The sequence below is a fragment of the Bos taurus genome, chromosome 1 (assembly GCF_002263795.3).
Source record: "Bos taurus isolate L1 Dominette 01449 registration number 42190680 breed Hereford chromosome 1, ARS-UCD2.0, whole genome shotgun sequence".
NCBI lineage: Eukaryota > Metazoa > Chordata > Mammalia > Artiodactyla > Bovidae > Bos > Bos taurus.
Genome location: NC_037328.1, coordinates 145,563,664 through 145,586,066, shown reverse-complemented (window position 1 = coordinate 145,586,066; position 22,403 = coordinate 145,563,664). Strand labels below are relative to the sequence as shown.

General features: G+C 55.0%; 1 protein-coding gene across 19 annotated transcripts in view; it reads right to left on the bottom strand.

Annotated features, from left to right (window-relative positions):
* Nucleotides 1-22,403, bottom strand: part of PCBP3 (poly(rC) binding protein 3) — a 229,399-nt gene that overhangs the window by 39,164 nt on the left and 167,832 nt on the right. For 14 of the 19 annotated variants that reach the window (XM_010801704.4, XM_010801706.4, XM_010801705.4 and 11 more), the window contains 2 exons: nt 16,844-16,974; nt 12,765-12,840 (listed from right to left, as the gene is read on the bottom strand). In XM_010801704.4, coding sequence (XP_010800006.2) covers nt 12,765-12,828 — 64 coding nt within the window. In that variant the 5' untranslated portion in view covers nt 12,829-12,840; nt 16,844-16,974. The remainder of the gene's footprint in view (nt 1-12,764; nt 12,841-16,843; nt 16,975-22,403) is intronic. The other 5 variants (NM_001428302.1, NM_001076284.3, XM_059886325.1 and 2 more) reach the window with 1 other exon arrangement.

Genomic DNA, 22,403 nt, shown 5'->3' with positions numbered 1-22,403 from the left:
TCTGGTCTTGGCTTTTATCATTTCCTCCCTCCTGCTTGCCTCTTCTTTCCTTAGTGTCTTAAGGTAAAAGCTTGGATAACTGTCCGCAAACGTTTCCCATGTTAGCATTTCATGCTTAGGTTTCTCAAGGCGCTGACTCCCTTGATTCCTAAGAATTTAGAGATGTGCGTGTATTGTATACATTATCTCCCAAGTATTTCCTACATTCTTCTGCTACCTCCTCTTTGACCAGCACATCATTTACAGTGGTGTGCTTTGATTTTCAAGTATTTTGGAAATTTTTTACCTTTGGTTATTGATTTCTAGTTCAATTGCAGTCTAGTCAGAACATACATTTCTTGTGATTTCAACTGTTTTAAATTTGTTGGGCTTTTATTTTCATACATAGCACAGTCTACCTTGGGAACACCTTGTGTGCCCACGAGCCATGTCCCTTGGTGGCCAGGTATACTGTCCTGCAAGGCCACTTGCCCTGTCAGTCTCTGAGAGGGGACCTGGATCTCCAACTACAACTGTGACTGTGCCCCCGCTTGTCCTCCCAGGTTTTGGTCTGTGTTTTGAGGCTCCGTCGAGCAGTGTACGTACATTTGGGCCGGACGTGTCTTCCTAGAGAACTCACCATTTCATACTCATGCAACGTCCCTCTAACCCTGGTGCCACCTCGTCCGGAAGCCTGTTTCATCTCACATTCGTGCAGCCACCACAGGCTGGTCTTGATCAGTGTTCACATGACATATCTTTCAGCCACCTGCCAGGAGCTTTATATATTCCCATGTTGGTGTCTTGCTGGCTGCACATAGATTGCTCGTGCTTTTCTCTCCACTCTGACCATTTCTTACTTTTAATTGATCTGTTCCCAGAATTTACTTTTTATGTTTAGGTGTAATAACTGTCGACTCTCATGTCTGTGTATATGTATTACACGTGTGTGTAGCATACTTCTGAAATAATTTTAGATACATGAGTAGCTGCAAAAATAATACAGAGCTTCCATGGCCCATTCACCCAGCTTCTGTCTGATGTAACTGCAGTACTTTATCAAAACCAGTAATGGACATTGATCAGACATTAGTAACTAAACAGCATGGGCTCCTACATACCTTTGTTGGTGTGTGGCTCTCTGAAGTCTTGTCACACATACAGATTTCCCTAACTGCCCACATGAGCAGGGTCACGTGGACAGTCCGGCGGGCAGTTTGCAACCACTTACTCTCCTCAGTCCCAGCCCTGGGAAAGCCCAGTCTGCTCTACATTGCTACAACTTTATCATCTCAAGAACTTCATGGGAATCCAACCAGACAAAGGCACTCAGCATAATGATGCTGCTTCAGGTAACGCAGACCCATCGGTCATGGCAACTGGGCAGCACCCACTGCACACTGCACACGACTGTGTGTCCAGCTCCCCCAGGAAGGACATCCGGGTGGACTCCAGCTTAGGTGGATCGCAAACAAAGCAGCACATGCTTGTTGTTATATGAACACAAGGTTGCATTTTTCTGTGATAAACACCCAGGGCTGTGATTACTGAACGGTACATTAAGTGTACGTTTAACTTTGGCCTGGAGAATTCCATGGACTGTATAGTCCATGGGGTCGCAAAGAGTCGGACACGACTGAGCGACTTTCACTTCACTTTTCACTTTTCACTGTTTAGGAAACGGGCAAACCATTTGCCCGAGTAGCTGGACTGTTTCCCACCCCAACCCCACCTGCCCAGAGCGTGAGACAGATCTGGTTCTGGGCGATTGTGCCAGCACTTGGGGGTGTCAGCATGTCACTTAAGCCATCTGTAGAGATGGTGGTGATGTCTCCTTGTGGCTGACTCTGTTTTCTCCTAGACACCCGCCCGGGAGCATGCCTCTCACCTCTTCATCCCACTGGCAGAAGTGTGTGTGGGTCTGCTGTCCATCCTCCAACTGCACTGTCCTGTTTTCCTTCTCTGGAGGCTAAAAGAGCTGCTCCGACGGCCAAGGACACTGCCCTTCACCGGACGTGATTGACGACGATCGTCTCTGAGGCTTTGCTTTGCCTTTTCATATTTTAACAGGATCTTCCAGGCAGCAAATACTTCTAACTGTGATGAAGCACAAGTTCTCAATTTTATCTTTTATGACTTTTAACACTTTTATATTTTATGAATGAGTGCTTTTCTCTTATATTTTCTCCTAAATAGGTTATAGTTTTAGATTTTACATTTAGCAATTTGATCCATTTTGAGTTAACTTTATGCAAGATGTGAAGTTTGCCAAGGTTTTTTTTTCTTTGTTTTATGCATCATCCATTTGCTTCTACCACTTTTTGAAAAGACCGTCCTTTCTGTAATAAACTGTTTTATTATCTTTGTCAAAATCAGTTGTCCACATGTGTGTGGTATTTTCCAGGCCATATCCTGTTTATGTAAATGCCGACCTACCCAGCAGCACCACCATGTCTGGATAACTGTAGCATTATGGCGACTTAAAATTACTCCAATTTCAATCTTTTTCAAAACTTTCTTGGCTCCATGAGTTCCTTTGTGTTTTCACATACATTTAAAAATCGTCTTGCGTGCATTTACACACGTTCCCGCTGGGTATCTGACGGGAGAGGCGCTACACCCTCAGACCCCCTGGGAGGCCCGAGCGCCACAACATTCGTTGAGAATCCCTGCTGTGAACACGGAGGGCTCTGCCTCAGGTCTTTGATTCCTCTCGTCAGTATTTTCTAGTTTTCGGCATATAAATCCTGTGTGTATTTTTTAAGACATATAGCAAGTATCTGACTTTTTGGAGTTCTTGTAAATGGTGCATCTTGAACTCTGGTTTCTGATTGTTCACTGGTGGTGTATAGAATAGAACTGACTTCTGTATATAGGTCCTGCATTGTTAACAAGTGAACTTGCTCATTACCATTAGTTTCCGGAGTGTTTTTGGTAGCATAATGGAATTTACAAGGTAGACAACAGTGTTATTTACGAACAGGGACTGGTTTGTTTCTTCCTTTCTGATCTGTATGCCTTTGCTTTTCTCATCACGTTGAATGGGCTAGAACTTGTGTCCTCTGTTCACAGGCGTGGTGAGAGCAGACATCCTGTCTTGGTGATTTTAGGGGAAGCACAAGTCTTGCACCACTAACTCTGATGTGAGTTGGTATTGATAGTTGTTTCTTACTCCAGCACTCCAGAACCCAAACCTCTTCAGATCTTTTATGTTGACTCAATGGGCAAAATCTGTTTATAACCAGAACTATATAGTGAAATTCTGAAGAAACAAATTTTCCAGTTCTTCTTTTTTAGGAGAATATTTGAAGCAAAAGAATCCTAGCACTGTAACGCCATCCTCAGGCCATGTGTAGCAGCGACAGCAGAAGCAGCAGCCAGTGCACCCCATCCTCAGGCTTCCACTGGTTCCGAGCCCCTTCCTAACACGGGGCCAGTCCGGCCCTGTCTCACGTATGAGCCCCACGAAACTGGGTGGCCATGAACTGGTCCAGAGTTCAGGCTTCAAACCACTAGACTGGGGCACTACTGACGCTCGTCAGACATAAACTGATGAGGGCATCCATTTCAGATATGAGGGGAAGAGGTCGAGTCAGAAAGTGGGGGGTGACTTCCAAGTCCTGAGGCATGCTCTGGGGGTGGAGGGTCAGAGATTTGGATGTTAAAGCAGAGGCCGTTCACAGCAGCCCACAGTCCCCAGTAGGGGAATTCCCACACAGAGACGGAGCTGCCGGAGTCCTGCCTGCCAGGTGCCAGCTGAGGCCTGCGTGGCTGCTGTGAGCGCTCGGTGGCTCTGCCAGTCCAGTGAGCTGTGCTCTGTCTCGGGCTGGGCCCAGGGCCTCAGCTGTACTGGGGAGACCATGGAGGGACCTGGGGGCGGTGGGCACAGACCTGATTTATCCTGTTTAACAGCTCACTGCCCCGTCAAGCTGCTTGAGGCCAGGACAGCACAGACCCACAGAGCTTCTTGGCTGCTCTCTGTCTCTGGAGGCTCACAGTGCAGAGCTCATCCTTGAGGCTGCGGAGGAAGGAGGTTTCTGCAGAAAAATGTTCTTTCTGGTCTCAGTTAATGTTAGGAAGATGTTCAGGCCAACACAACCTGACTGCACAGTCTGCCAGCTCATCACTCAAGTGTCCAGAGAGACAAAGGCGTCGGGCTGGGCCGCATGCTCTCTACCGTCCCTGCTCTAGAGGCCATGGAGCAGGGTCTCTCCTCTTCCAGGAAGGTGTGGACCTCACCCACAATGCCCACACTCTCGTCCCACATCTGGGGAAGTGCCGAGGGTCCAGGGTGTCACCTACATCAGGTCGCATGGCTCACACACGTTCCAATCACGTCAGACGCTGTATCCAGGTCAGTAACATCTTTGCTGCGGGGACAGCAGACTCCCTGGGCCCTGCCTCTGGTCTTGTGGTGAGGCCTGCATGTGGACTTGACTCTCCTGAGGCCGTGGCTCCAGGAGCCCAACGTCTCGTGTGCCTGGCACTGCACACAGTAGGTGCTTGGTCTGTCCCCACACTTTACCTGCCCCCCGACCCTCTGGCCACAGCTGGAAGCTGACCACGGCAGGGTCTTCAGTCTAACGCTCAGTGTCCAGCTGGGGCCTGCAGTGGGGATGCAGAATCAGGGGGCAGCCACCGCCCTCGAGGGGTCAGTCTAGGGAGAAATGGCCTGCAGGCTGGACAGCTGGCTGTCCCAAAGGCTGAGTCCATGTTCGGTCCCCATCCCGCCCCTCGGCCATCCGTTCTAGTCGGTCAGAGAGCAGAAAGGATCTCTTCTGGGACGATGAGCAGGAGGGTTGTCGTGGGCTCTGGGCCAGGAGATGTGAGGGTTGAGAAGCTGGGGCAGGTTCCCATGTTTATTCTGCACTGGGGGGCCTGGGGGGCCCGGGCAGCCTCCCTCCTATCCATGCCCTGGACAGGGCTGTCTGAGACCCCGGAGCCAAGGGTGGGCAGGCTGAGCTGGGAGAAGTGGCCGACGAGGGCAGGAGCATGCAAAGCCCAGGCCGTGTGCCTGCTGGACTTGGTGCTCCTCAGCCCTGGGTCCACCCTCAGCTTGAGTTTTCTGATGTCCTGTGACCTGGCTCAGCGCATCAGATGGAAGTCGACGGGAGAGGACTGGACGGGGCCTGGGGGGAAGGGGACAGAGCCATGCTTATCGACCCCACCATCCAGCAACAGGTCCCTGCACGTGTGTGTGTGGGTGTCCACCCAGGACCTCACAAAGAGTGGGGCACAGAGCACAGCACCTAGAGGGGCAGCCAAGGTGGAGCCCCTGGAGCCTCAGAGGGGTGCACAGCCATGGTCACCCAGGCCGCCGGGCCCTGGCCGGGGAGCCAGTCCTGCCATGGGCTGGCCACATGTGCGCTGCGAGCCAGCAGTTCCAGCCTCTACTCAGCTAGACACTCTGAGTCAAAGAAGAGCAAACCGGTTGCAACACTGGACGACTACCAATCACGATGCTGCACCTCGGCGAGGTCCTCTCCTGGGACAGACGGGGACTCACTGTGGGGACTCACTGTGGGGACTCACTGTGGGGACTCACAGTGGGGAGCTGGGTCACAGGATCAACACATCAAACAATCAAACGAACACTAACCAGCAATACCTAAAGTTGATACAGCGTTTACCGTGTGCCAGGCACAGTCTTTTCGCAGCCCCACCGGGAGGAGCCCCTCCCTCCATTTCACAGACCAGCTAGGAGGGCGGGGTTGGGGGCCGGGTGCCAGGATGAGCTGTGCAGTGAAGAACTGGGACTCAGCCCCCAGGCAGGTGCTGGGAGACACCGGCAGCACGGGGACAGGACACGTCCTCAGGATGTTGGGGGCATCCACCCAAACAAGGAAAGCCCTGGTCTTGAGCTTGTGCCCTGGGGCACAGAGCTCTTAATTCCAGCTTTCATTACAACACAGGGACACCGATGGTCATTTATATCAATAAAAATGTGGGAACCGGGGAATAATTTTAGATAAACGTAACAAAAGAAAGGATGTAGCTCTGTTAGTGTGAAAAGCAAAGGAGGCCAAGGTCAGCTGAGCTCTTGAGATTTTTAAGGAGAATGAAATCCAACAGTTATGAAGGAAAAGGCCGGGTGCAGGGCAGGCTGGTTGATATCACAAGGTGAGACCAAGGCATGGCCTCATTCCTGAGAGGAACAGCCTCCTCCACTTAGGAACCAGGGGCTCAAAGAGAGCCCTTGGCCCCTCCCCAGGGCTGCTCTCTGGGCAGAAGGTGGGCTGACCAGCCCATGACTTGCCCAGAAAGCATCCCCAGAACCCTGTCTCCTCTCCAGGCTCCAAGAAGGGGGGGGGGCATGTCCTGGGGGTCCTGCCTCCCCCTAGTCACACGAGGAGGTCGGCCTCCCTGGGCTGCAGGATTGCCCCACCCAGGATCCTGTCAGGACCCTGGGGAGCAGGAGGGGAAGAGGGGAGCAAACCTTGCTTCCTCAGAGCAGGGAGCCTGCAGGCCCTGCTGATAAGAGGGGGTCCCCGGAGAAGAGAGGGACCAGAAATGTGAGGACTCAGCCCCCACCCACCCCCTGCCCTGGGAGCTGGGCCCTCTCCTGGGTGAGGGAGGCTAAAGTGCTAACTGGGGTCCCCCAATCGAAAGGTGGCTTCTGTTTCCTAAAAAGACCCAGGGTCACCCAGGCTCCAGATGAGAGCCGTGCATGGGCAGAATAGCCAACTGTGAGTCCCTGCCCCCAACACTGATGCTCCGGCTGGGATTAATCCCCTGACTTTAATCCTCGGATGCCCATTAATCCTGCATCTCTGCACAGCCCGCATGGTCCTTTCCCTGCAACGGCCAGCTTGTTCTCTAAGCTGAGCGGGGGACGCAATGGCAGGTGCATGCGCTGGGAGCGGGGGGCTCTGTTCCTGCCTCCCAAACACAAACGCAGATCTGTAAAGCCAAGCCCACACATGTGCGGGCAACCCCATAGAGCCCCCGGCACAGGGTCCACGTTGGGCTCCGCTCTGCTGGGAGGAAGTGGGTCAAACAAGCTTCGGGAGACAAGGCCCCTGAGCAGCAGGACCTGAGGCTGAACAGCAGGGAGGGAGGGCCCCATGGTGCTGCCCAGCAGACCCTACCCCCATCCACCTGGGTGCTGACAGGACATGGCCTTCTGGTTCTGGCACCACTCACCCACTTCCTCAGCTCCAGGCCGGGTCCGTGTGTTGGGGGCTGCACTCAGGGGACGGGCAGGGGATGAGGACGGGGCGATGCTGTGGGCCCAGGTAGTTAGCTGGCCAGGCTTCTGGAGGCAGCCCCATGGACACGGCCAGGGGACAGGGCCTGGCCCCCTCCCTCCCCACCAGCCGGGCTCAGGCAGAGAGTCCCCGACCCCATGGCATCGCCCATGGGCCCCAGGATGCTGCCTCGGAGGCTGTGTGGTGTTTAAACCTCAAAATGTGGAAGATACATGTTTTTCAGTCACCAGAACCCGATTGTAACTTTTAAAACCAAGTACAAAGAACGGAATCAAAAGTCCGACCGCAGGGCAGGGCACTACCCCTGCTGAGGTGCGAGCGTGGCAGGGTGGCTGCGGGCGGCCCCTCGCGTGGGGACATAGGACTGGGGGCTGGGAAAGCCCTGCCTCAGAGCAGCACTGAGCCCCTCCCCGGGGGTCGCTGTGTGCGTATCCTGAGCAGTCCCCAGGGACATACAGGACCTTCTGCATACATCTCTCAGACAGCACGTGCCTTCCTGGCTTGAGGTTAAAAGCAGGATAGTTTAAAGGCTATAAAACACGCAAGCCTTGAATCACAGCTGGATTTCAGACCCGCCAGCCCCAGAGAAATGGAAACCCACTCCAGTATTCTTGCCTGGAAAATCCCATGGACAGAGGAGCCTGGCAGGCTACAGTCCAGGGGGTCACAAGTGTCGGACATGACTTAGTGACTAAACCACCACCACCAACCCAGACAAGGAACAGCTCTGCCTCAGGGCTCAGCCCCAGCACCAAGCGAGCACTGTGGGGGCGCCCCGTCCCCAAAGACCCTGCAGGGGTCTGAGCGCTGACTAGGTAGGTCAGTGCTCTGTGGTTCCTCCTGCTGAATGGGCCTCCAGGCCACGAACGTGGCCACAGGAGGTCGACCCTGCCGTCCCTGGGCAGTGGCCTCCTGCTTGGGGTGAGGACCGTGTTTGTCCGCATAGGGACGTGGCCCTGCCAGGCTGCCCTCCTGACCCACCTGCTCCTGGGACGTTGCTTGGCGTGTGCCACCCTGGTCCGTGACACCCACAAGCTCATGGAAATGGCCCTGGGCTGTTTCTGAGCGGGGGCTACAGCCTGGCCGCCAGGCTTGCAGGCTGAGCCCCTCAGCGCCTTCTAGGCCGCATGCCCACAGGGGCCATCCCTGGACAAGACCCTTCCGAGCCGTAACACGTCTCTGCACCCCTCAGCCCACTGCCTCGGTGCAGACATCAGCGTTTGGTCTGGATGCCTGGTGGACCCATGCCTGTTACTGAGCAGTGTGTCTGCTCCTGCTGACCGAAACATCACCGTTCCTACAGGCCTATCTCCCCCAGGCCTGCCTGCCCCTCCACTCCCGTCACAGGTCTGCGCTCCGCCGGGTGGTGCGCTTCCACACAGGCTTCTTTCCCTTTCCTCTCCTGCCTTCTTCTGGGTCATTCTAAACAATACCCCCAGCCCGCACCTCGGGGTGATGGGAGCGAGCCCAGCCTCAGCCCTCCCCCTGGTCCCCGTGGCCCTGGCTCCTGATCAGGTTCCCAGGGTCACCCTCTGCAGCCTGGGCTCAGCCTGGGTGGCAGGCCGGCCACCCTCCACAGGGTCTCCTCTGGCTCTACACTGTGGGAGCGGGGTCTCTATGCAGGAAGGGCAGATCCCATGTCACCCCAGGGTGAGAGGGACCGTGCTGCCAGGTCACACTCGGGAACAGGACACACGCGGGAGCAGGACACACTCGGGAAGCAGGACACACTCAGGAGCAGGACACACTCGGGGAACAAGACACACTCGGGGAGCAGGATGCACACAGGGAGCAGGACACACTTGGGGAGCAGGACGCACAGGGAGCAGGACACACGCGGGAGCAGGACACACTCGGGAACATGACACACGTGGGGAGCAGGACACACTCGGGAGCAGGACACACGCGGGGAGCAGGACACACTCGGGAGCAGGACACACTCGGGGAGCAGGACACACTCAGGAGCAGGACACACTCGGGAGCAGGACACACGCGGGGAGCAGGACACACTCGGGGAACAAGACACACTCGGGGAGCAGGATGCATACAAGGAACAGGACACACGCAGGAGCAGGACACACACATGAACAGAATACATGCAGGGAGCGGGACACACACGAGGAGCAGGACACATGCAGGGAGCAGGACACACACGGGGAGCAGGACAAACACGGGGAGCAGGACACATGTGGGAGCAGGACACATGCAGGGAGCAGGACACACACATGAACAGAACACACTCGGGAGCAGGACACACACATGAACAGAACACACGCAGGAGCAGGACACACTCGGGAGAAGGACACACTCGGGAGCAGGACACACACAGGGAGCAGGACATACTTGGGAGCAGGACACATTCAGGGAGAAGGACACACTCGGGGAGCAGGACGCACTCGGGAGCAGGACACACTCGGGGAGCAGGACACACATGGGGAGCAGGACACACTTGGGAGCAGGACACACACGGGGAGCAGGACACACTCGGGGAGCAGGACGCATGCGGGGAGCCAGACACACTCGGGAGTGGGACACACATGGGGAGCGGGACACACTCAGGAGCAGGATACACACAGGGAGCAGGACACACACGGGAGTAGGACGCATGCCGGACCAGGACACACAGGACACACTCATGGAGCGGGACACATACAGGGAGCAGGACACACACGGGAGCAGGACAAACACGGGAGCAGGACACACAGGACACACGCAGGGAGTGGAACACACACAGGAAGCAGGACACACTCGGGGAGCAGGACACACTCAGGAGCAGGATACACACAGGGAGCAGGACACACATGGGAGTAGGACGCATGCCGGACCAGGACACACAGGACACACTCAGGGAGCGGGACACAAACAGGGAGCAGGACACACACGGGAGCAGGACAAACACGGGAGCAGGACACACAGGACACACGCAGGGAGTGGAACACACACAGGAAGCAGGACACACGCAGGAGCAGGACACACATGGGGAACATGACACACTTGGGAGCATGACACACTTGGGAAACATGACACACTCAGGGAGCGGGACACACACAGGGAGTGGAACACACACAGGGAGCAGGACACACACAGGAGCAGGACACACGCGGGGAACATGACACACTCGGGAACATGACACACATGGGGAACATGACACACTCAGGAGCAGGACACATGCAGGGAGTGGAACACACACAGGGAGCAGGACACACACGGGAGCAGGACACACGCGGGGAACATGACACACTCGGGAACATGACACACGTGGGGAACATGACACACTCAGGAGCAGGACATACACGGGGAGCAGGACACACGCAGGAGCAGGACATACGTGGGAGCAGGACACACGCAGGAGCAAGACACACTCGGGAGCAGGACACATGCAGGAGCAGGACACACATGGGGAGCACGACACACTTGGGAGCAGGACACACACAGGGAGCAGGAACACACACAGGGAGCAGGACACACACGGGAGCAGGACACACACGGGGAACATGACACACTCGGGAACATGACACACGCGGGGAACATGACACACTCAGGAGCAGGACACACGAGGGGAGCAGGACACACGCAGGAGCAGGACACACGCAGGAGCAGGACACACACGGGAGCAGGACACACGTAGGAGCAGGACACACACGGGGAGCAAGACACACTCGGGAGCAGGACACACACAGGGAGCAGGACGCACGTAGGAGCAGGACACACACGGGGAGCAGGACACATTCAGGAGCAGGACACATGCAGGAGCAGGACACACACGGGGAGCAGGACACACTTGGGGAACCGGACACACGCGGGGAGGTTCCTGCGGCTGGGCTCCGCATCTGACCCGCAGGGTCCTCGACTGGGCTCACAAGCGCATTGGCTCGGCTGTGACCCACCTGGCCGTGGCTGCCAGCAATGCCAAGTCTGCCCCTCAGCACCCTCGGCTCTCATACTCACGTGGGCACCAATGTCCCCTGAAAGGCTCCGTGGATCACAGACACAGGCTGGTGTTCCTCACTCAGGTGGTGGGGCGGGGAGAGATGAGACTCTGCCTTTCCAGGTTCTCGGGGGGTGTCCAGGGTCCAGGAACATCCCGGAAAAGCACTGGCGGGCACCATCCATTACAATAGTGCAGTCATGCTCCGAAGGAGCCGGTCCTCACTGCGGGACCACCTGGCACACCAGCTTTGCCCCTGCCCGTCCTCAGACCCTGACTTCTGAAGCCCCCTTGCCAGAGTGAAGATGGCTCTTCAAAGGCTCCACCCTGGGCACGCGGGGCCCCCTACCTTCCCAAGGCTGCCAGGCTAGCACACGCCTTCAAGGCTCTGCATTTCTGCACCCCCTCCAATTGAGCGGGGGCCTCCCCAAGACCAGGACACAGATGGGTGGCCCAAGGTACATGCAGAAGGCGACCCGACTCCTTAAGGGGCCCTTTCAGTCCCTGATGAGGCCAGACTAAAAGCAATGAGTGATCATCGGAGACCAGCCCAGGCCAGAGTGAAGGACGAGGGTGAGGCGCTGGCCGTCAGGAACACACGAGGGGCGCCGTGGACAGAGATGGGTCCTTGGCTTAGGGGAGCTCCCTCTGAGATTGTGTGATTTCTGCAGAAACAATCTTCTCTTCCGCTGGTAAACAAGGGACAGCCAACGCCCCTAACACCGGCCCCACTGCAGGTGTTACCCCCGGGTCTCATTTCCCCTAGAGCCAATTATGGGGTGCAGCTTACACTCTCATTAACATGAACACACATGAACTTGCTCCCCACATGATGACCCAGCCCCGTTCCCAGGTGCTGGGAGGTAGGTTGGGTGGGACAGGAAAAGCAGACAGTGTTGAAACTGAACAGAAATTCTGGGCACTCTCCCAGGCTCAAAGGAAGTGTTAGAATCAGTAACACACACAAAGAAGATGAAATTTCCTGCTCTGTAAAAAATTTCTTTTCTTCAAGATCACAAATGGATAAGAACCCTTTAGAAAGAGTTCAAGAGACTCACTGAAGGGCTGCAGCTGAAAGGGACTGGGTATCACCCTGGCCGCCTCACATTTCTGCAAGGAGAGAAAGTCTTATTTCGTTACCAAGGGTGCAGCTATTGTTTTACATCTCACCATGGAAGAATTTACCACTGAAAGTGTCCACATTCACTTCAGTGGACTTGGCTATAGACTCATGTTTCCTGGAAAGCCAGTTAAGATGCAAATTTTAAATATTTTATTTCTGAAAAGCAAAATCATTTTCTCCAGTAGAACACACTCAAATCAAATACCATACAACCTGGTTTCTGGGAAAGCATCTCTGGAAACATCTGTCCCCCCAATCCAAACAAGAGCGCATAACTGTCTAAGCGTGCCGGCGGTCAGCCCACCACACAGACAACAGCAAACCTTCTGTGCCCCACTCACCACCTGCAAAACGCCCTCAACAGACATCCTCGGCTAGGGCAATGCTTCGATTCACTTACAGGACAGGCAGAAAATGACATTTTGTTATTTGTAAACCACAGAACTCAAGCACATTTTACACACACTTGCAAAGTACTGGACCTGCCCGCCACCCCCTCCACTTCCTTACAAGGAATTGTACTCACTGGTCTCCCAGGGACGACAGGGGGTCGGTATTTCTCGTCTAAGCATCAGGCTCCAGAAGTGCATGCGCTCCACATGCTGCAACACACACACACGGACTTTATTCTGACATGTGCTCTGCACTCACGTGGGTGCCGGCGGCTCACCTGGTCGCTACAGGCTGGGTGGACACCTCCCAGCAAAGATCCTGGTCCACGGAGGGCGTGGATCCCTGGGCCCTGGAGACAACCAGCCTCTCGGGGCAGGGGTCGTATTCCCACATGTGCCCCAGGAGCACAGACAACTGAAAAATGACCTATGAACTCCGTACATCACAGCTCACTAAGGTGGCGTGTTAACAGTGACCCTGACTCTCAGAGAGGGACCCTGCTGTCAGACCAGGGGAACATCCCAGACTTTCGGCGAGGACCCCGAGCTCCCGCTCCGTCAGCACCCGGCATGGCCCACTGGATGGCCCTTTATGCCGCCGTCTGGGCTCCGCGTGGCCTTGGCCGGGCGCACAGCCCCTTACCTCAGAACAAAGCCACACTGTGCGGTCGGCAGGGCCGGATGGAGTGGCTCTGGGACAGATGGTCACTCTCCCCGTTTAGAGAAGATAAAAAGGCTAAGGGAGAAACATCAGAGTGGGGTTTTGTTCTAAACCAGAGGAGGCTACGGCTCCCATTGGTCTCAGGTTGGAGACCTCGTGACATGGGATCAGGCACATGTGACCTACTTTTTGCCCGCTCCCCTCGTTCCGCAGAAGGGTGCGCCTGGCGGATGGGCTGTCATTCCAATGACTCCATCCCCCGACAGGGGCCACCGCACAGACTGCCATGCCTGCAGGACATCGCATGGCTGCTCACCCTGGAGAGGAGGGGGGCAGAGGCCTCAGGCCCCCATCAGTCGAAATGCAGCGCTGCAGACCCAAGCAGCCTCCTCTCAGCTGTAGCTGCGCTCGGGCTGGGTCCCTCCAGGACCATCTGGAAGCTACAGCCTGCGAATCCTCTCTTCTTCCCTGTTTCCTCCTCTGTGGTCAAGAGCTTCCAGATGCTGCCCCAGGAGTCAGTTGCACAGGAGCTGAGCCTCGACTGAGCCCTGTGCTTTACGAGAGGAGCGAGCCTGAAGGTGGGCCTCTCACCTGGGCAGTGAGATGCATGGAATGACCCAGACCTTGAGACTACGTAGAGGATGCAGCTGGTCCCCCATCAGAGCGGGCACCTGCCACCATGCATGAGAGGTGACTGTTATTACCTCTCTCTCTCGACATCTCACCCCAAATCAGGTGCAGATAAATGAAAAGACCAAGCCCGTAACCAACTGGCTGTGGGAAACTTCACCCAGAGGACTCACTGGCTGGGAGATGGGCCTCGCTCTGCCGGGTGCTGTCAGGCCTCGCGGGGAGAGCCCTCAGGGCACGGGGGCGCCTCCTGAGAGAGCCCGCAGGGTGCTGGGGCACTGTGCAATGCCAGCAGAGGTGCACCCACAGGTGGCAGCATGCCAGTTTGCTGCCAAATCAGCCTGACTGTTCATTACAGGAAAAAATGGAAAATGTGTGTAATGCAAACCACTAGTAACATCATCCCCAGAAAGACCACCAAAGAGAGTGGGGTGTTCTGAAGTCGACCTACTCAGACATCTTTCCAGTAGGCATGTATCATTATATTTTTAACAAAAATAGGACCAAGCCACCCATGATTGTTCTTTTTCCCTACTTAACATTATACATGAAATATTTTTCTACATTGCTGTATGTAAATCTGCACAGTAGTGATCAAATTTCCCATGGTATCAAACTGTAAGCATAAGATTTTGTGCATTTAATTTTATGCATTTTCATGCATAAGGATATAGTCAGCTGCAAGGACTCTATGCTCTGCGTCCCTGAATCATTATCTTAAACAATGCTTTCATAGTAATCTTTGGGCGGACCTGTCTCTGTCATCTTTTATCAACTTGGAACGTTTCTTTATAGAAGGAAGGTCAAAGGACACGTGCTTGAGGCTCTGGTGTGGGTGACAAACGGGCCTGCCAGCAGCAGTCCCGAGATGAAGGGCTCTTCCCTGTGCTCCGGCCTACCCTGGGGAGCCTGTTAGCGGTGCCACTGAGCTCCGAGACCTGGGGATGCCAGTGCCAGAGGCTGGGCAGGGGTGGAGGAGACTAGGAGCCCTGTGGCGTGCCGTTCGTTGTTGGCTCACCCAGTGCCGGCAGCTCCGTGAGGGGCCGACAGAGCAGTCCTGTCACTCAGTTCACTCGCGGTCGGAGGGCACGGGCCGCCGAGGGCCCCTCTTGGTCACTGGGAAGGCACGAAAAGGACTGGGCACTGGCCTTTGGGTCTGGAGGGAGCACAAGGTGAGCGAGTGGCCACAGTGAGGCTTGCAGGGTCGGGGGTCACAGCAAGTGGAGGAGCTGCCAAGGAGCCTGCCTGCCTTTGTGCAGGGGGGCAGGGGCTGACCAGTGCCGAGTCTTTGAAGATGTGACATGGAAACGAACAGCGAGCAGAGGGCATGAAGAACCAGAGTCGTGGTTGAAGAGGAGATGAGGGCTCAGGGACACAAAGGAGGCCAGAGGCCCAGCCAGAATGTCGGGGGAGCTGGGGATGGTGGCACCCAGGGCGTGGGGCTGGATGCAGCTGGGCAGACATGGTCAGGACAGGATGGCCCTGCCAGCTGTGCCTGCCTTGCCCAAGGGGGCAGCTGGCAAACATTGGGGGAGGCAGAGAGGCCAGTGGGGGCCCCTTGACTCCTGCAGTTGCCAAGCTGCAGCCCGGCCTGGGGGTGCTCCTAGTCTGTCCTCCACGCGGTCCCCAAGAACCCCAGTCAGATGGTCGGTTTACATAACCAGCCTCGCTCCTGACCACAGCTCGGGATGTGTCAGCTGTGTGGAAGGAGCTGTCCATCCAGCTCCTGTCCAGACCCAGAGCTGCCTCCCGGTAATTAGTCCCTGACTCTCCTGCAAACAGGTACCTGGAGGCTGAAATGTTTACACCTTCCTTGGTACAAAGCAAAGATCAAAACAACTCTGGGCAGGCACCACAGGATTAAACATGCTGAGCTGCAAGTAAAAAAGCAAAACAAAGCCAGGCAGACAACATCTGGGCAGCAGGAGAGAAGCTGGAGTGGACAACAATGATGGAAAGTTGGGCCCAAGTTTTGTGACATTTTAAAGACACAGGTGTTTTTCTGACTGGAGGCAGGCTGACTTGGAACCTATATGACGTGTTATGTCATGAATTTGGGTTAACAAATCACAGCTGAAAACAGGTCCTCAGTGGCCGCCTTGTGACCCTGGGTAAACCAGGTCCCCAGCCTGGAATGTACTCTTCATGCCCTTGCAAACTTAAACACATGGGTGGATAAACCAGAACTGGCTTAGAGAGGACCACGCCTGAGAGCTGAGCAAGAAACCTCGAAGGCTTTCTCTACAGGTGGACACACTGAGGTCAGAGACGGTCAGTGCTGCCGGCTCAGGACCCGTGAGGCCCTGGGAGAACTCAGGCCTCAGGGTGCAGGGTGGACAGCAAGGTGGCACACGGAACACACAGGCTCCGGCTTCACACGAGCACACGGGCCCTTGTGCCCACCCCCACCCCAGCCCCAGGAAGCAGGACGGTCAGCAGGGCCGGGCCACCTGCAGTGCGAGCACAGGGCCCTACATGTGGCTGGTGTCCCTCAGCGCCAGTAACAGCTGGCTCTTCAGACTCCCCACTTGGTGGGTGAGGCCACTGAAGCCTGGCAATGGGGCACACATAGGGGAAGGTGTCCCACGTGCCTCAGAAATTCCAGGGAAGAAGCTGTGGAGAACCCTGTCTGTCTCAGCTGAGACCGACTTCTTCACGCTCTGCGTCAGCTGGATGCAACCCTTCAAGAGTCAGTGGGAATGCTGGTCCTGCCCGGTCACGCGCAGCACCTCGTTTCTCTGCTCAAGTTTGCTGCTCGTGGCGTGTGCTCTCTCCCTGGCACGGCCCCCAGCTGATGCCACATGAGGGACTAAAGAGAGTGACACCAGCCTGGCGCACACTCCCTGGTTCCAGGGGTGAGTCTGACTCTGTGCACTCCTGGTAACTGGACACACAGACCCGTGCTGCGTCCTGGCCACTCACCTTCCCCCATAAGCAGGCTCGACGCGTCAGAGCAGATCCATAGACAGTGCGGGTTCACTCTTGGGACCTAGAGCATCAGAGCTGGCTCTGGCGACTTGCAGGAGGGCTGACGGGTCGTGGGGCCCCGTGACCTGGAACACAAGAACATGCGGCGCGTGAGCTGACTGGTGAGCACCTCGCGCCTCGGACTGAGCCTCCACAGAACAGCGGCGTTTCTTAAGACTTGGCTGTGAGATGCGTGGGGTGTGATGAGGGCTCGTCTTGGGACCAGTCCTCCACCCTGAAGAAGGCAGCTCCACAGACTGGGGGGCTTCTGTCTCATAGACAAGCAGGATGGAAGCGGAACTTGGCCACACTGTGCACACTTCTGAGAATATAAGCGAAACAGCCAACCTTCTACTTATTTAGCATATATATATATATATATATATACACATATATACACACACACACACATACTGATTTTTCTTCTAAAATTATGAAATTATATATTAACTTAAGTACATTTCTGGTTTCCCACTTTTTACAGCTGGTATAATCATTTCACTGAAACCCTACCCTCTCAGCAGGCAATCTGTCCATCTAGTCTTTGCCAAAGTGCACCATTTTCTCCTTGATCTAAGTTTCTTCACTTCTCACTTTTGGAATCCACATTTGTTGTCCAAACAGGAAATTTCATACCCAGGCACAAGAACCCATGCTCATGATGTCACACTCTTTGCTGCGTGTCAAGTCCAGGAGTATGTTTAGATCTCTGCGCCCTCTTGTCAGACTTCTGCACCTTAAGAAGGCTTCTTTACAACAGCGTCCACTCTTTGGAATTGTGAAGTCAGAGCACCAGAAACAATGAGAAGCCCATGTTAAACATCTCTGCCTTTCTCTGTGTCAATCAGATAACCATTTTAGGTAATAAACAACATCACTGAGTCTGTTTCAAGCTCAAATATTCTTATCCGCATAACATGCCAAGGTTTGAAATGAAATAAATGAGAAAACGTGACATGTAAGGAAACCCGTGAAAGACGACATTGAATAAAACCTTCCTCTTTCACAGAGGCAGACGGTGTCCCCGCTGGTGCAGTAAAAGAATCCACGTGTTACTGACTGGAGGATCAGAGAGGCCTGAAGCTCACGAGTGGGAACTCATGAGGAAGCAATGGAAGAATTCTCAGCAAGGGAGCCAAAACAATCCCTGAGAAAGGAACAGTCCTTTCACATGGCACTGGGAAAACTGATATCACACATGCCAAAGAGTGAACTTGGAGCCTCACCTCACACCATATGCAGAAATTAACTGAAAATGGGCCAGAGACCTAAGCTTAGGAGCTAAAACTGTAAACATCTTGAAAATACTGGAAGAAAAATCGTCATGATACTGGATTTGGAATGATTTTGTGGATATGACACCAAAAAGCACAGACAGCAACAAACAAGTAGACGAACTGGACTTCATCAAAATTAAGAACTTCTGTGCATTGAAGGGCACTAAGAGGAAACTGAAAACACAACCCACACAACAGGAGAGAATATCCGCAAATCAGACCCCTGAGCAGGGTTAACACTCAGACTGCATGTGAGCTTCCACAACTCAATAATAAATAACCTAAAAATATACAAAGGGTGTGAGTATATTTTTCTCTAAGGAAGATAAAGAAATGGCCAGTAAGCATGGGAAAAATAACTCAACGTCATTGGATATTAGAGAAATGCAAGTCAAAACCACAGGGAGCTACTTGAAGAGAAGTTGCTCAGTCGTATCCGACTCCTTACGACCCCGTGGACTGTAGACTGTCAGGCACCTCCGTCCATGGAATTTTCCAGGCATCGATACTGGAGTAAGTTGCCATTTCCTTCTCCAGGGGATCTTCCCAACCCAGGGATCGAACCCGGGTTTCCTGCACTGCAGGCAGACTCTTTACCATATGAGCCACTAGGAAAGGCCTGTGAGCTACTTAGGGTGGCTGTAATAGCAATAACAGTAACAATCATGAAACTGATAATAAGAAAAAACAGAAAATAACAAATATCAGCAAGGACATGGAAAAACTGGAGTCTTCATCCATTGCTGGTGGAAATATAAACTGGTGTGACCACCTGGGAAATCAGGCTGGCAACTCCTCAAAATGTAAAACCTAGAGTTACCATATGACCTAGCAACCCCACTCTGAGGCTTGTACCCAAGGGAGTGAAGACATATATCCGCACAAAACCTTGCACCTGGGCGTTCACAGCAGCACTGTTCAAGACAGTCAAAGAAGTGGGAAGAACCCAACGTGCTTCCACTGATGATGGCGGATCAACAAATGGCGGCGTCTCCTTACAGCAGGACGGAACTCACTCGCAAGAGGGGGTGAAGCCTGGAGACATAACACAAGGGGCAAGAAGCCGGAAGCAGAAAGCCATGCCTGTGATCCTATCTACAGTAAACGTCCAGAACCAGGACAGAAAGTGACCCACAGTCCTAGGGCTGAGGAGAGAGGGCAGTGTGATGAGCATGGGATTCCTTCTGGGGCAATGAGAAGTTCTGGATTAGACAGTGGTGATGGCTGGACACCTTTGTGAGATGCTAAAAACAACTAAATGTACACTTGTAAAGTGTGAATTGTATGGCATGTGAATTATACTCAATTAAAAAAACAAAGGTAATTAATAAATGCCAGCAATGCAAGAGGCCCCGGGTTCAATCCCTGGGTGGGGAAGATCCCCTGGAGGAGAGAATGGCAACCCACTCCAGTATTCTTGCTTGGAGAATCCCTTGGAAAGAAGAGCTCGGGGAGCTACAGTCCATGGGGTCACAAAGGGAATGGAAGAGACCTTGTATTAAACATCACAGAGTTAACCTGTGTCTGCTGCTGCTGCTGCTGCTAAGTCACTTCAGTCGTATCTGACTATGTGTGACCCCATAGACAGCAGCCCACCCGGCTCCTCTGTCCCTGGGCTTCTCCAGGCAGGAAGACTGGAGTGGGTTGCCATTTCCTTCTCCAGTGCCTGAAAGTGAAAAGTGAAAGTGAAGTCGCTCAGTTGTGTCCGACTCTTCGTGACCACATGGGCCGCAGCCTGCCAGGCTCCTCCGTCCATGGGATTCTCCAGGCAAGAGTGCTGGAGTGGGTGCCGTGTCTGCTGCTGCTGCCAAGTCGCTTCAGTCGTGTCCAACTCTGTGCAACCCCATAGACGACAGCCCACCAGGCTCCTCCATCCATGGGATTTTCCAGGCAAGAGTACTGGAGTATGGTGCCATTGCCTTCTCCAATGCATGAAAGCGAAAAGTGAAAGTGAAGCTGCTCAGTCGCGTCTGACTCCTAGCAACCCCATGGACTGCAGCCTACCAGGCTCCTCCGTCCATGGGATTCTCCAGGCAGGAGTACTGGAGTGGGATGGCGTTGCCTTCTCTGGGGTGCCGTGTCTACCCCACCCTTAAAGGAACTGCACTGGAATGATGCTCACAAACGGCACAGACACACAAGCACTGAGAAGTCAGGAGGAGAGAGGAGAACCAACAAAGAGCTGTCAGCTCACCCCTGGGAACTGGGACGTGGGTGAACACGAGGAAATGAGGAGCAAAGCAAAGACAGGGAAACCGCAGCCTCTAACAGGGCTGAACGGGGGAGCCAGCTGTTCAGCCCGCATTCCGGGAAGAGCAGGGCCGCGCAGAGCGGCTCCACGGGCCAGGGGTGTGAGGCAGGTGAGAACAACTGTGCCGATGAGAATGGTCTGTGAGGAAGCCTTGGGGCCGTGAGTGCCACCATGGCCACCATCCAGCACTCCTGGACAACCGGAGGTTTCCTCTCGGGAGTGGGTTACTCTGCAGGGTAGACATGCCGATGTGGATCTGGGAGTGTCACGGGGAAGAGAACGGGAGGAACACGAGATCCTGTGCCTCTCCCAGGGCTGCCGGTGCCCCAGCAGACAGGGCCCCCCTCGCTGCGAGCCACACAGAGTAGAAAGACTGTGACAGTGGTTTCTGATGAAAATGTAAGAAAGCCAGAAATTAATGAGCTAAAGGACATTCCATTTGAAACTGACATCCTCTGAGAACTCGTTTACTAGACACGTAGCTCCAACAAGGCACCATGTCTGGTAAGGGCACCAGGAGACCAGCAGTCCGGAAAGTGACGTGACAGACCCGCGTGCGTGGTGACCCACTTTCTTCAACATCAGCAGCACACTCAGAGGGTGGGGGCACCGAGTTCCCGCAGAGTGAGGTGTGATCGCTAGGGACAGTCTCGGAGCAAAGCCTCTGTCATTCTGTCTTCAAAACTTAACTGGTGTTGGGAAGGGGGCGACAGAAGAGATAACATGGGGTCTGTGACCCCCTCCTCACCTCTACCGTCACCCCTCACTGCACAACCCACTCAGAGACAACAGGAGTGAAGGTTTTCAGCATCTTGCTGAACAGACCGCCACAACAAATCAGTTTCAAAGGACCAGAGCCCGAGGACAGCTCGTGCCCTCACAAGCACAGTCCAGACAAAGCAGCCTGCTGAGCCGTAAATGACACACACACACACACACACAGGCAGACACATGTGCGTGCCTGTGGGGGCATGAGTGGCTCCTGCTGGCATCTATGCCTTCATGTGGGGCCTGGCTTCTATGGATATCTGAGAAGTCAGATGCCCAGGAACAGTGCTGTCCTCTGCCCTGCTGGGCATCCTCCCAGGAAGTCTGGGTGACAGGAGGGGAATGGGCCAGGAGAGGAAAAGGGACAAGAGAGGAGAGGGGAAAAGAGAAGAATGGGGCTGGAGAGGAGGGGGGACAGAGGGGAGGGGGGACGGAAGAGGAGGGGGAGCCAGGAGAGGAGGGGACAGGGGAGGAGGGGGACAGGAGAGGAGGAAACAGGAGAGGAAGGGACAGGAGAGGAGGGGGGACAGGAGAGGAGGGGACAGGGGAGAAGGGGGGAGAGGAGAGAAGGGAACAGGAGAGGAGGGGACAAGAGAGGAGGGGACAGGAGAGGAGGGGGGACAGGAAAGGAGGGGATAGGAGAGGAGGGGGACAGGAGAGGAGGGGACAGGAGAGGAGGAAACAGGAGAGGAGGGGACAGGAGAGGAGGGGGGACAGGAGAGGAGGGGACAGGAGAGGAGGGGGACAGGAGAGGAGGGGACAGGAGAGGAGGGGACAGGGGAGGAGGGGACAGGAGAGGAGGGGGGACAGGAGAGGAGGGGACAGGAGAGGAGGGGACAGGAGAGGAGGGGGGACAGGAAAGGAGGGGATAGGAGAGGAGGGGGACAGGAGAGGAGGGGACAGGAGAGGAGGGGACAGGGGAGGAGAGGACAGGAGAGGAGGGGGACAGGAGAGGAGGGGACAGGAGAGGAGGGGGACAGGAGGAGGGGACAGGAGAGGAGGGGACAGGGGAAGGAGGGGACAGGAGAGGAGGGGGGACAGGAGAGGAGGGGAGAGGAGAGGAGGGGACAGGGGGAGGAGAGGACAGGAGAGGAGGGGGGACAGGAGAGGAGGGGACAGGGGAGGAGAGGACAGGAGAGGAGCGGGGAGAGGAGAGGAGGGGACAGGGGAGGAGAGGACAGGAGAGGAGGGGAGGAGGGAGAGGAGGGGACAGGAGAGG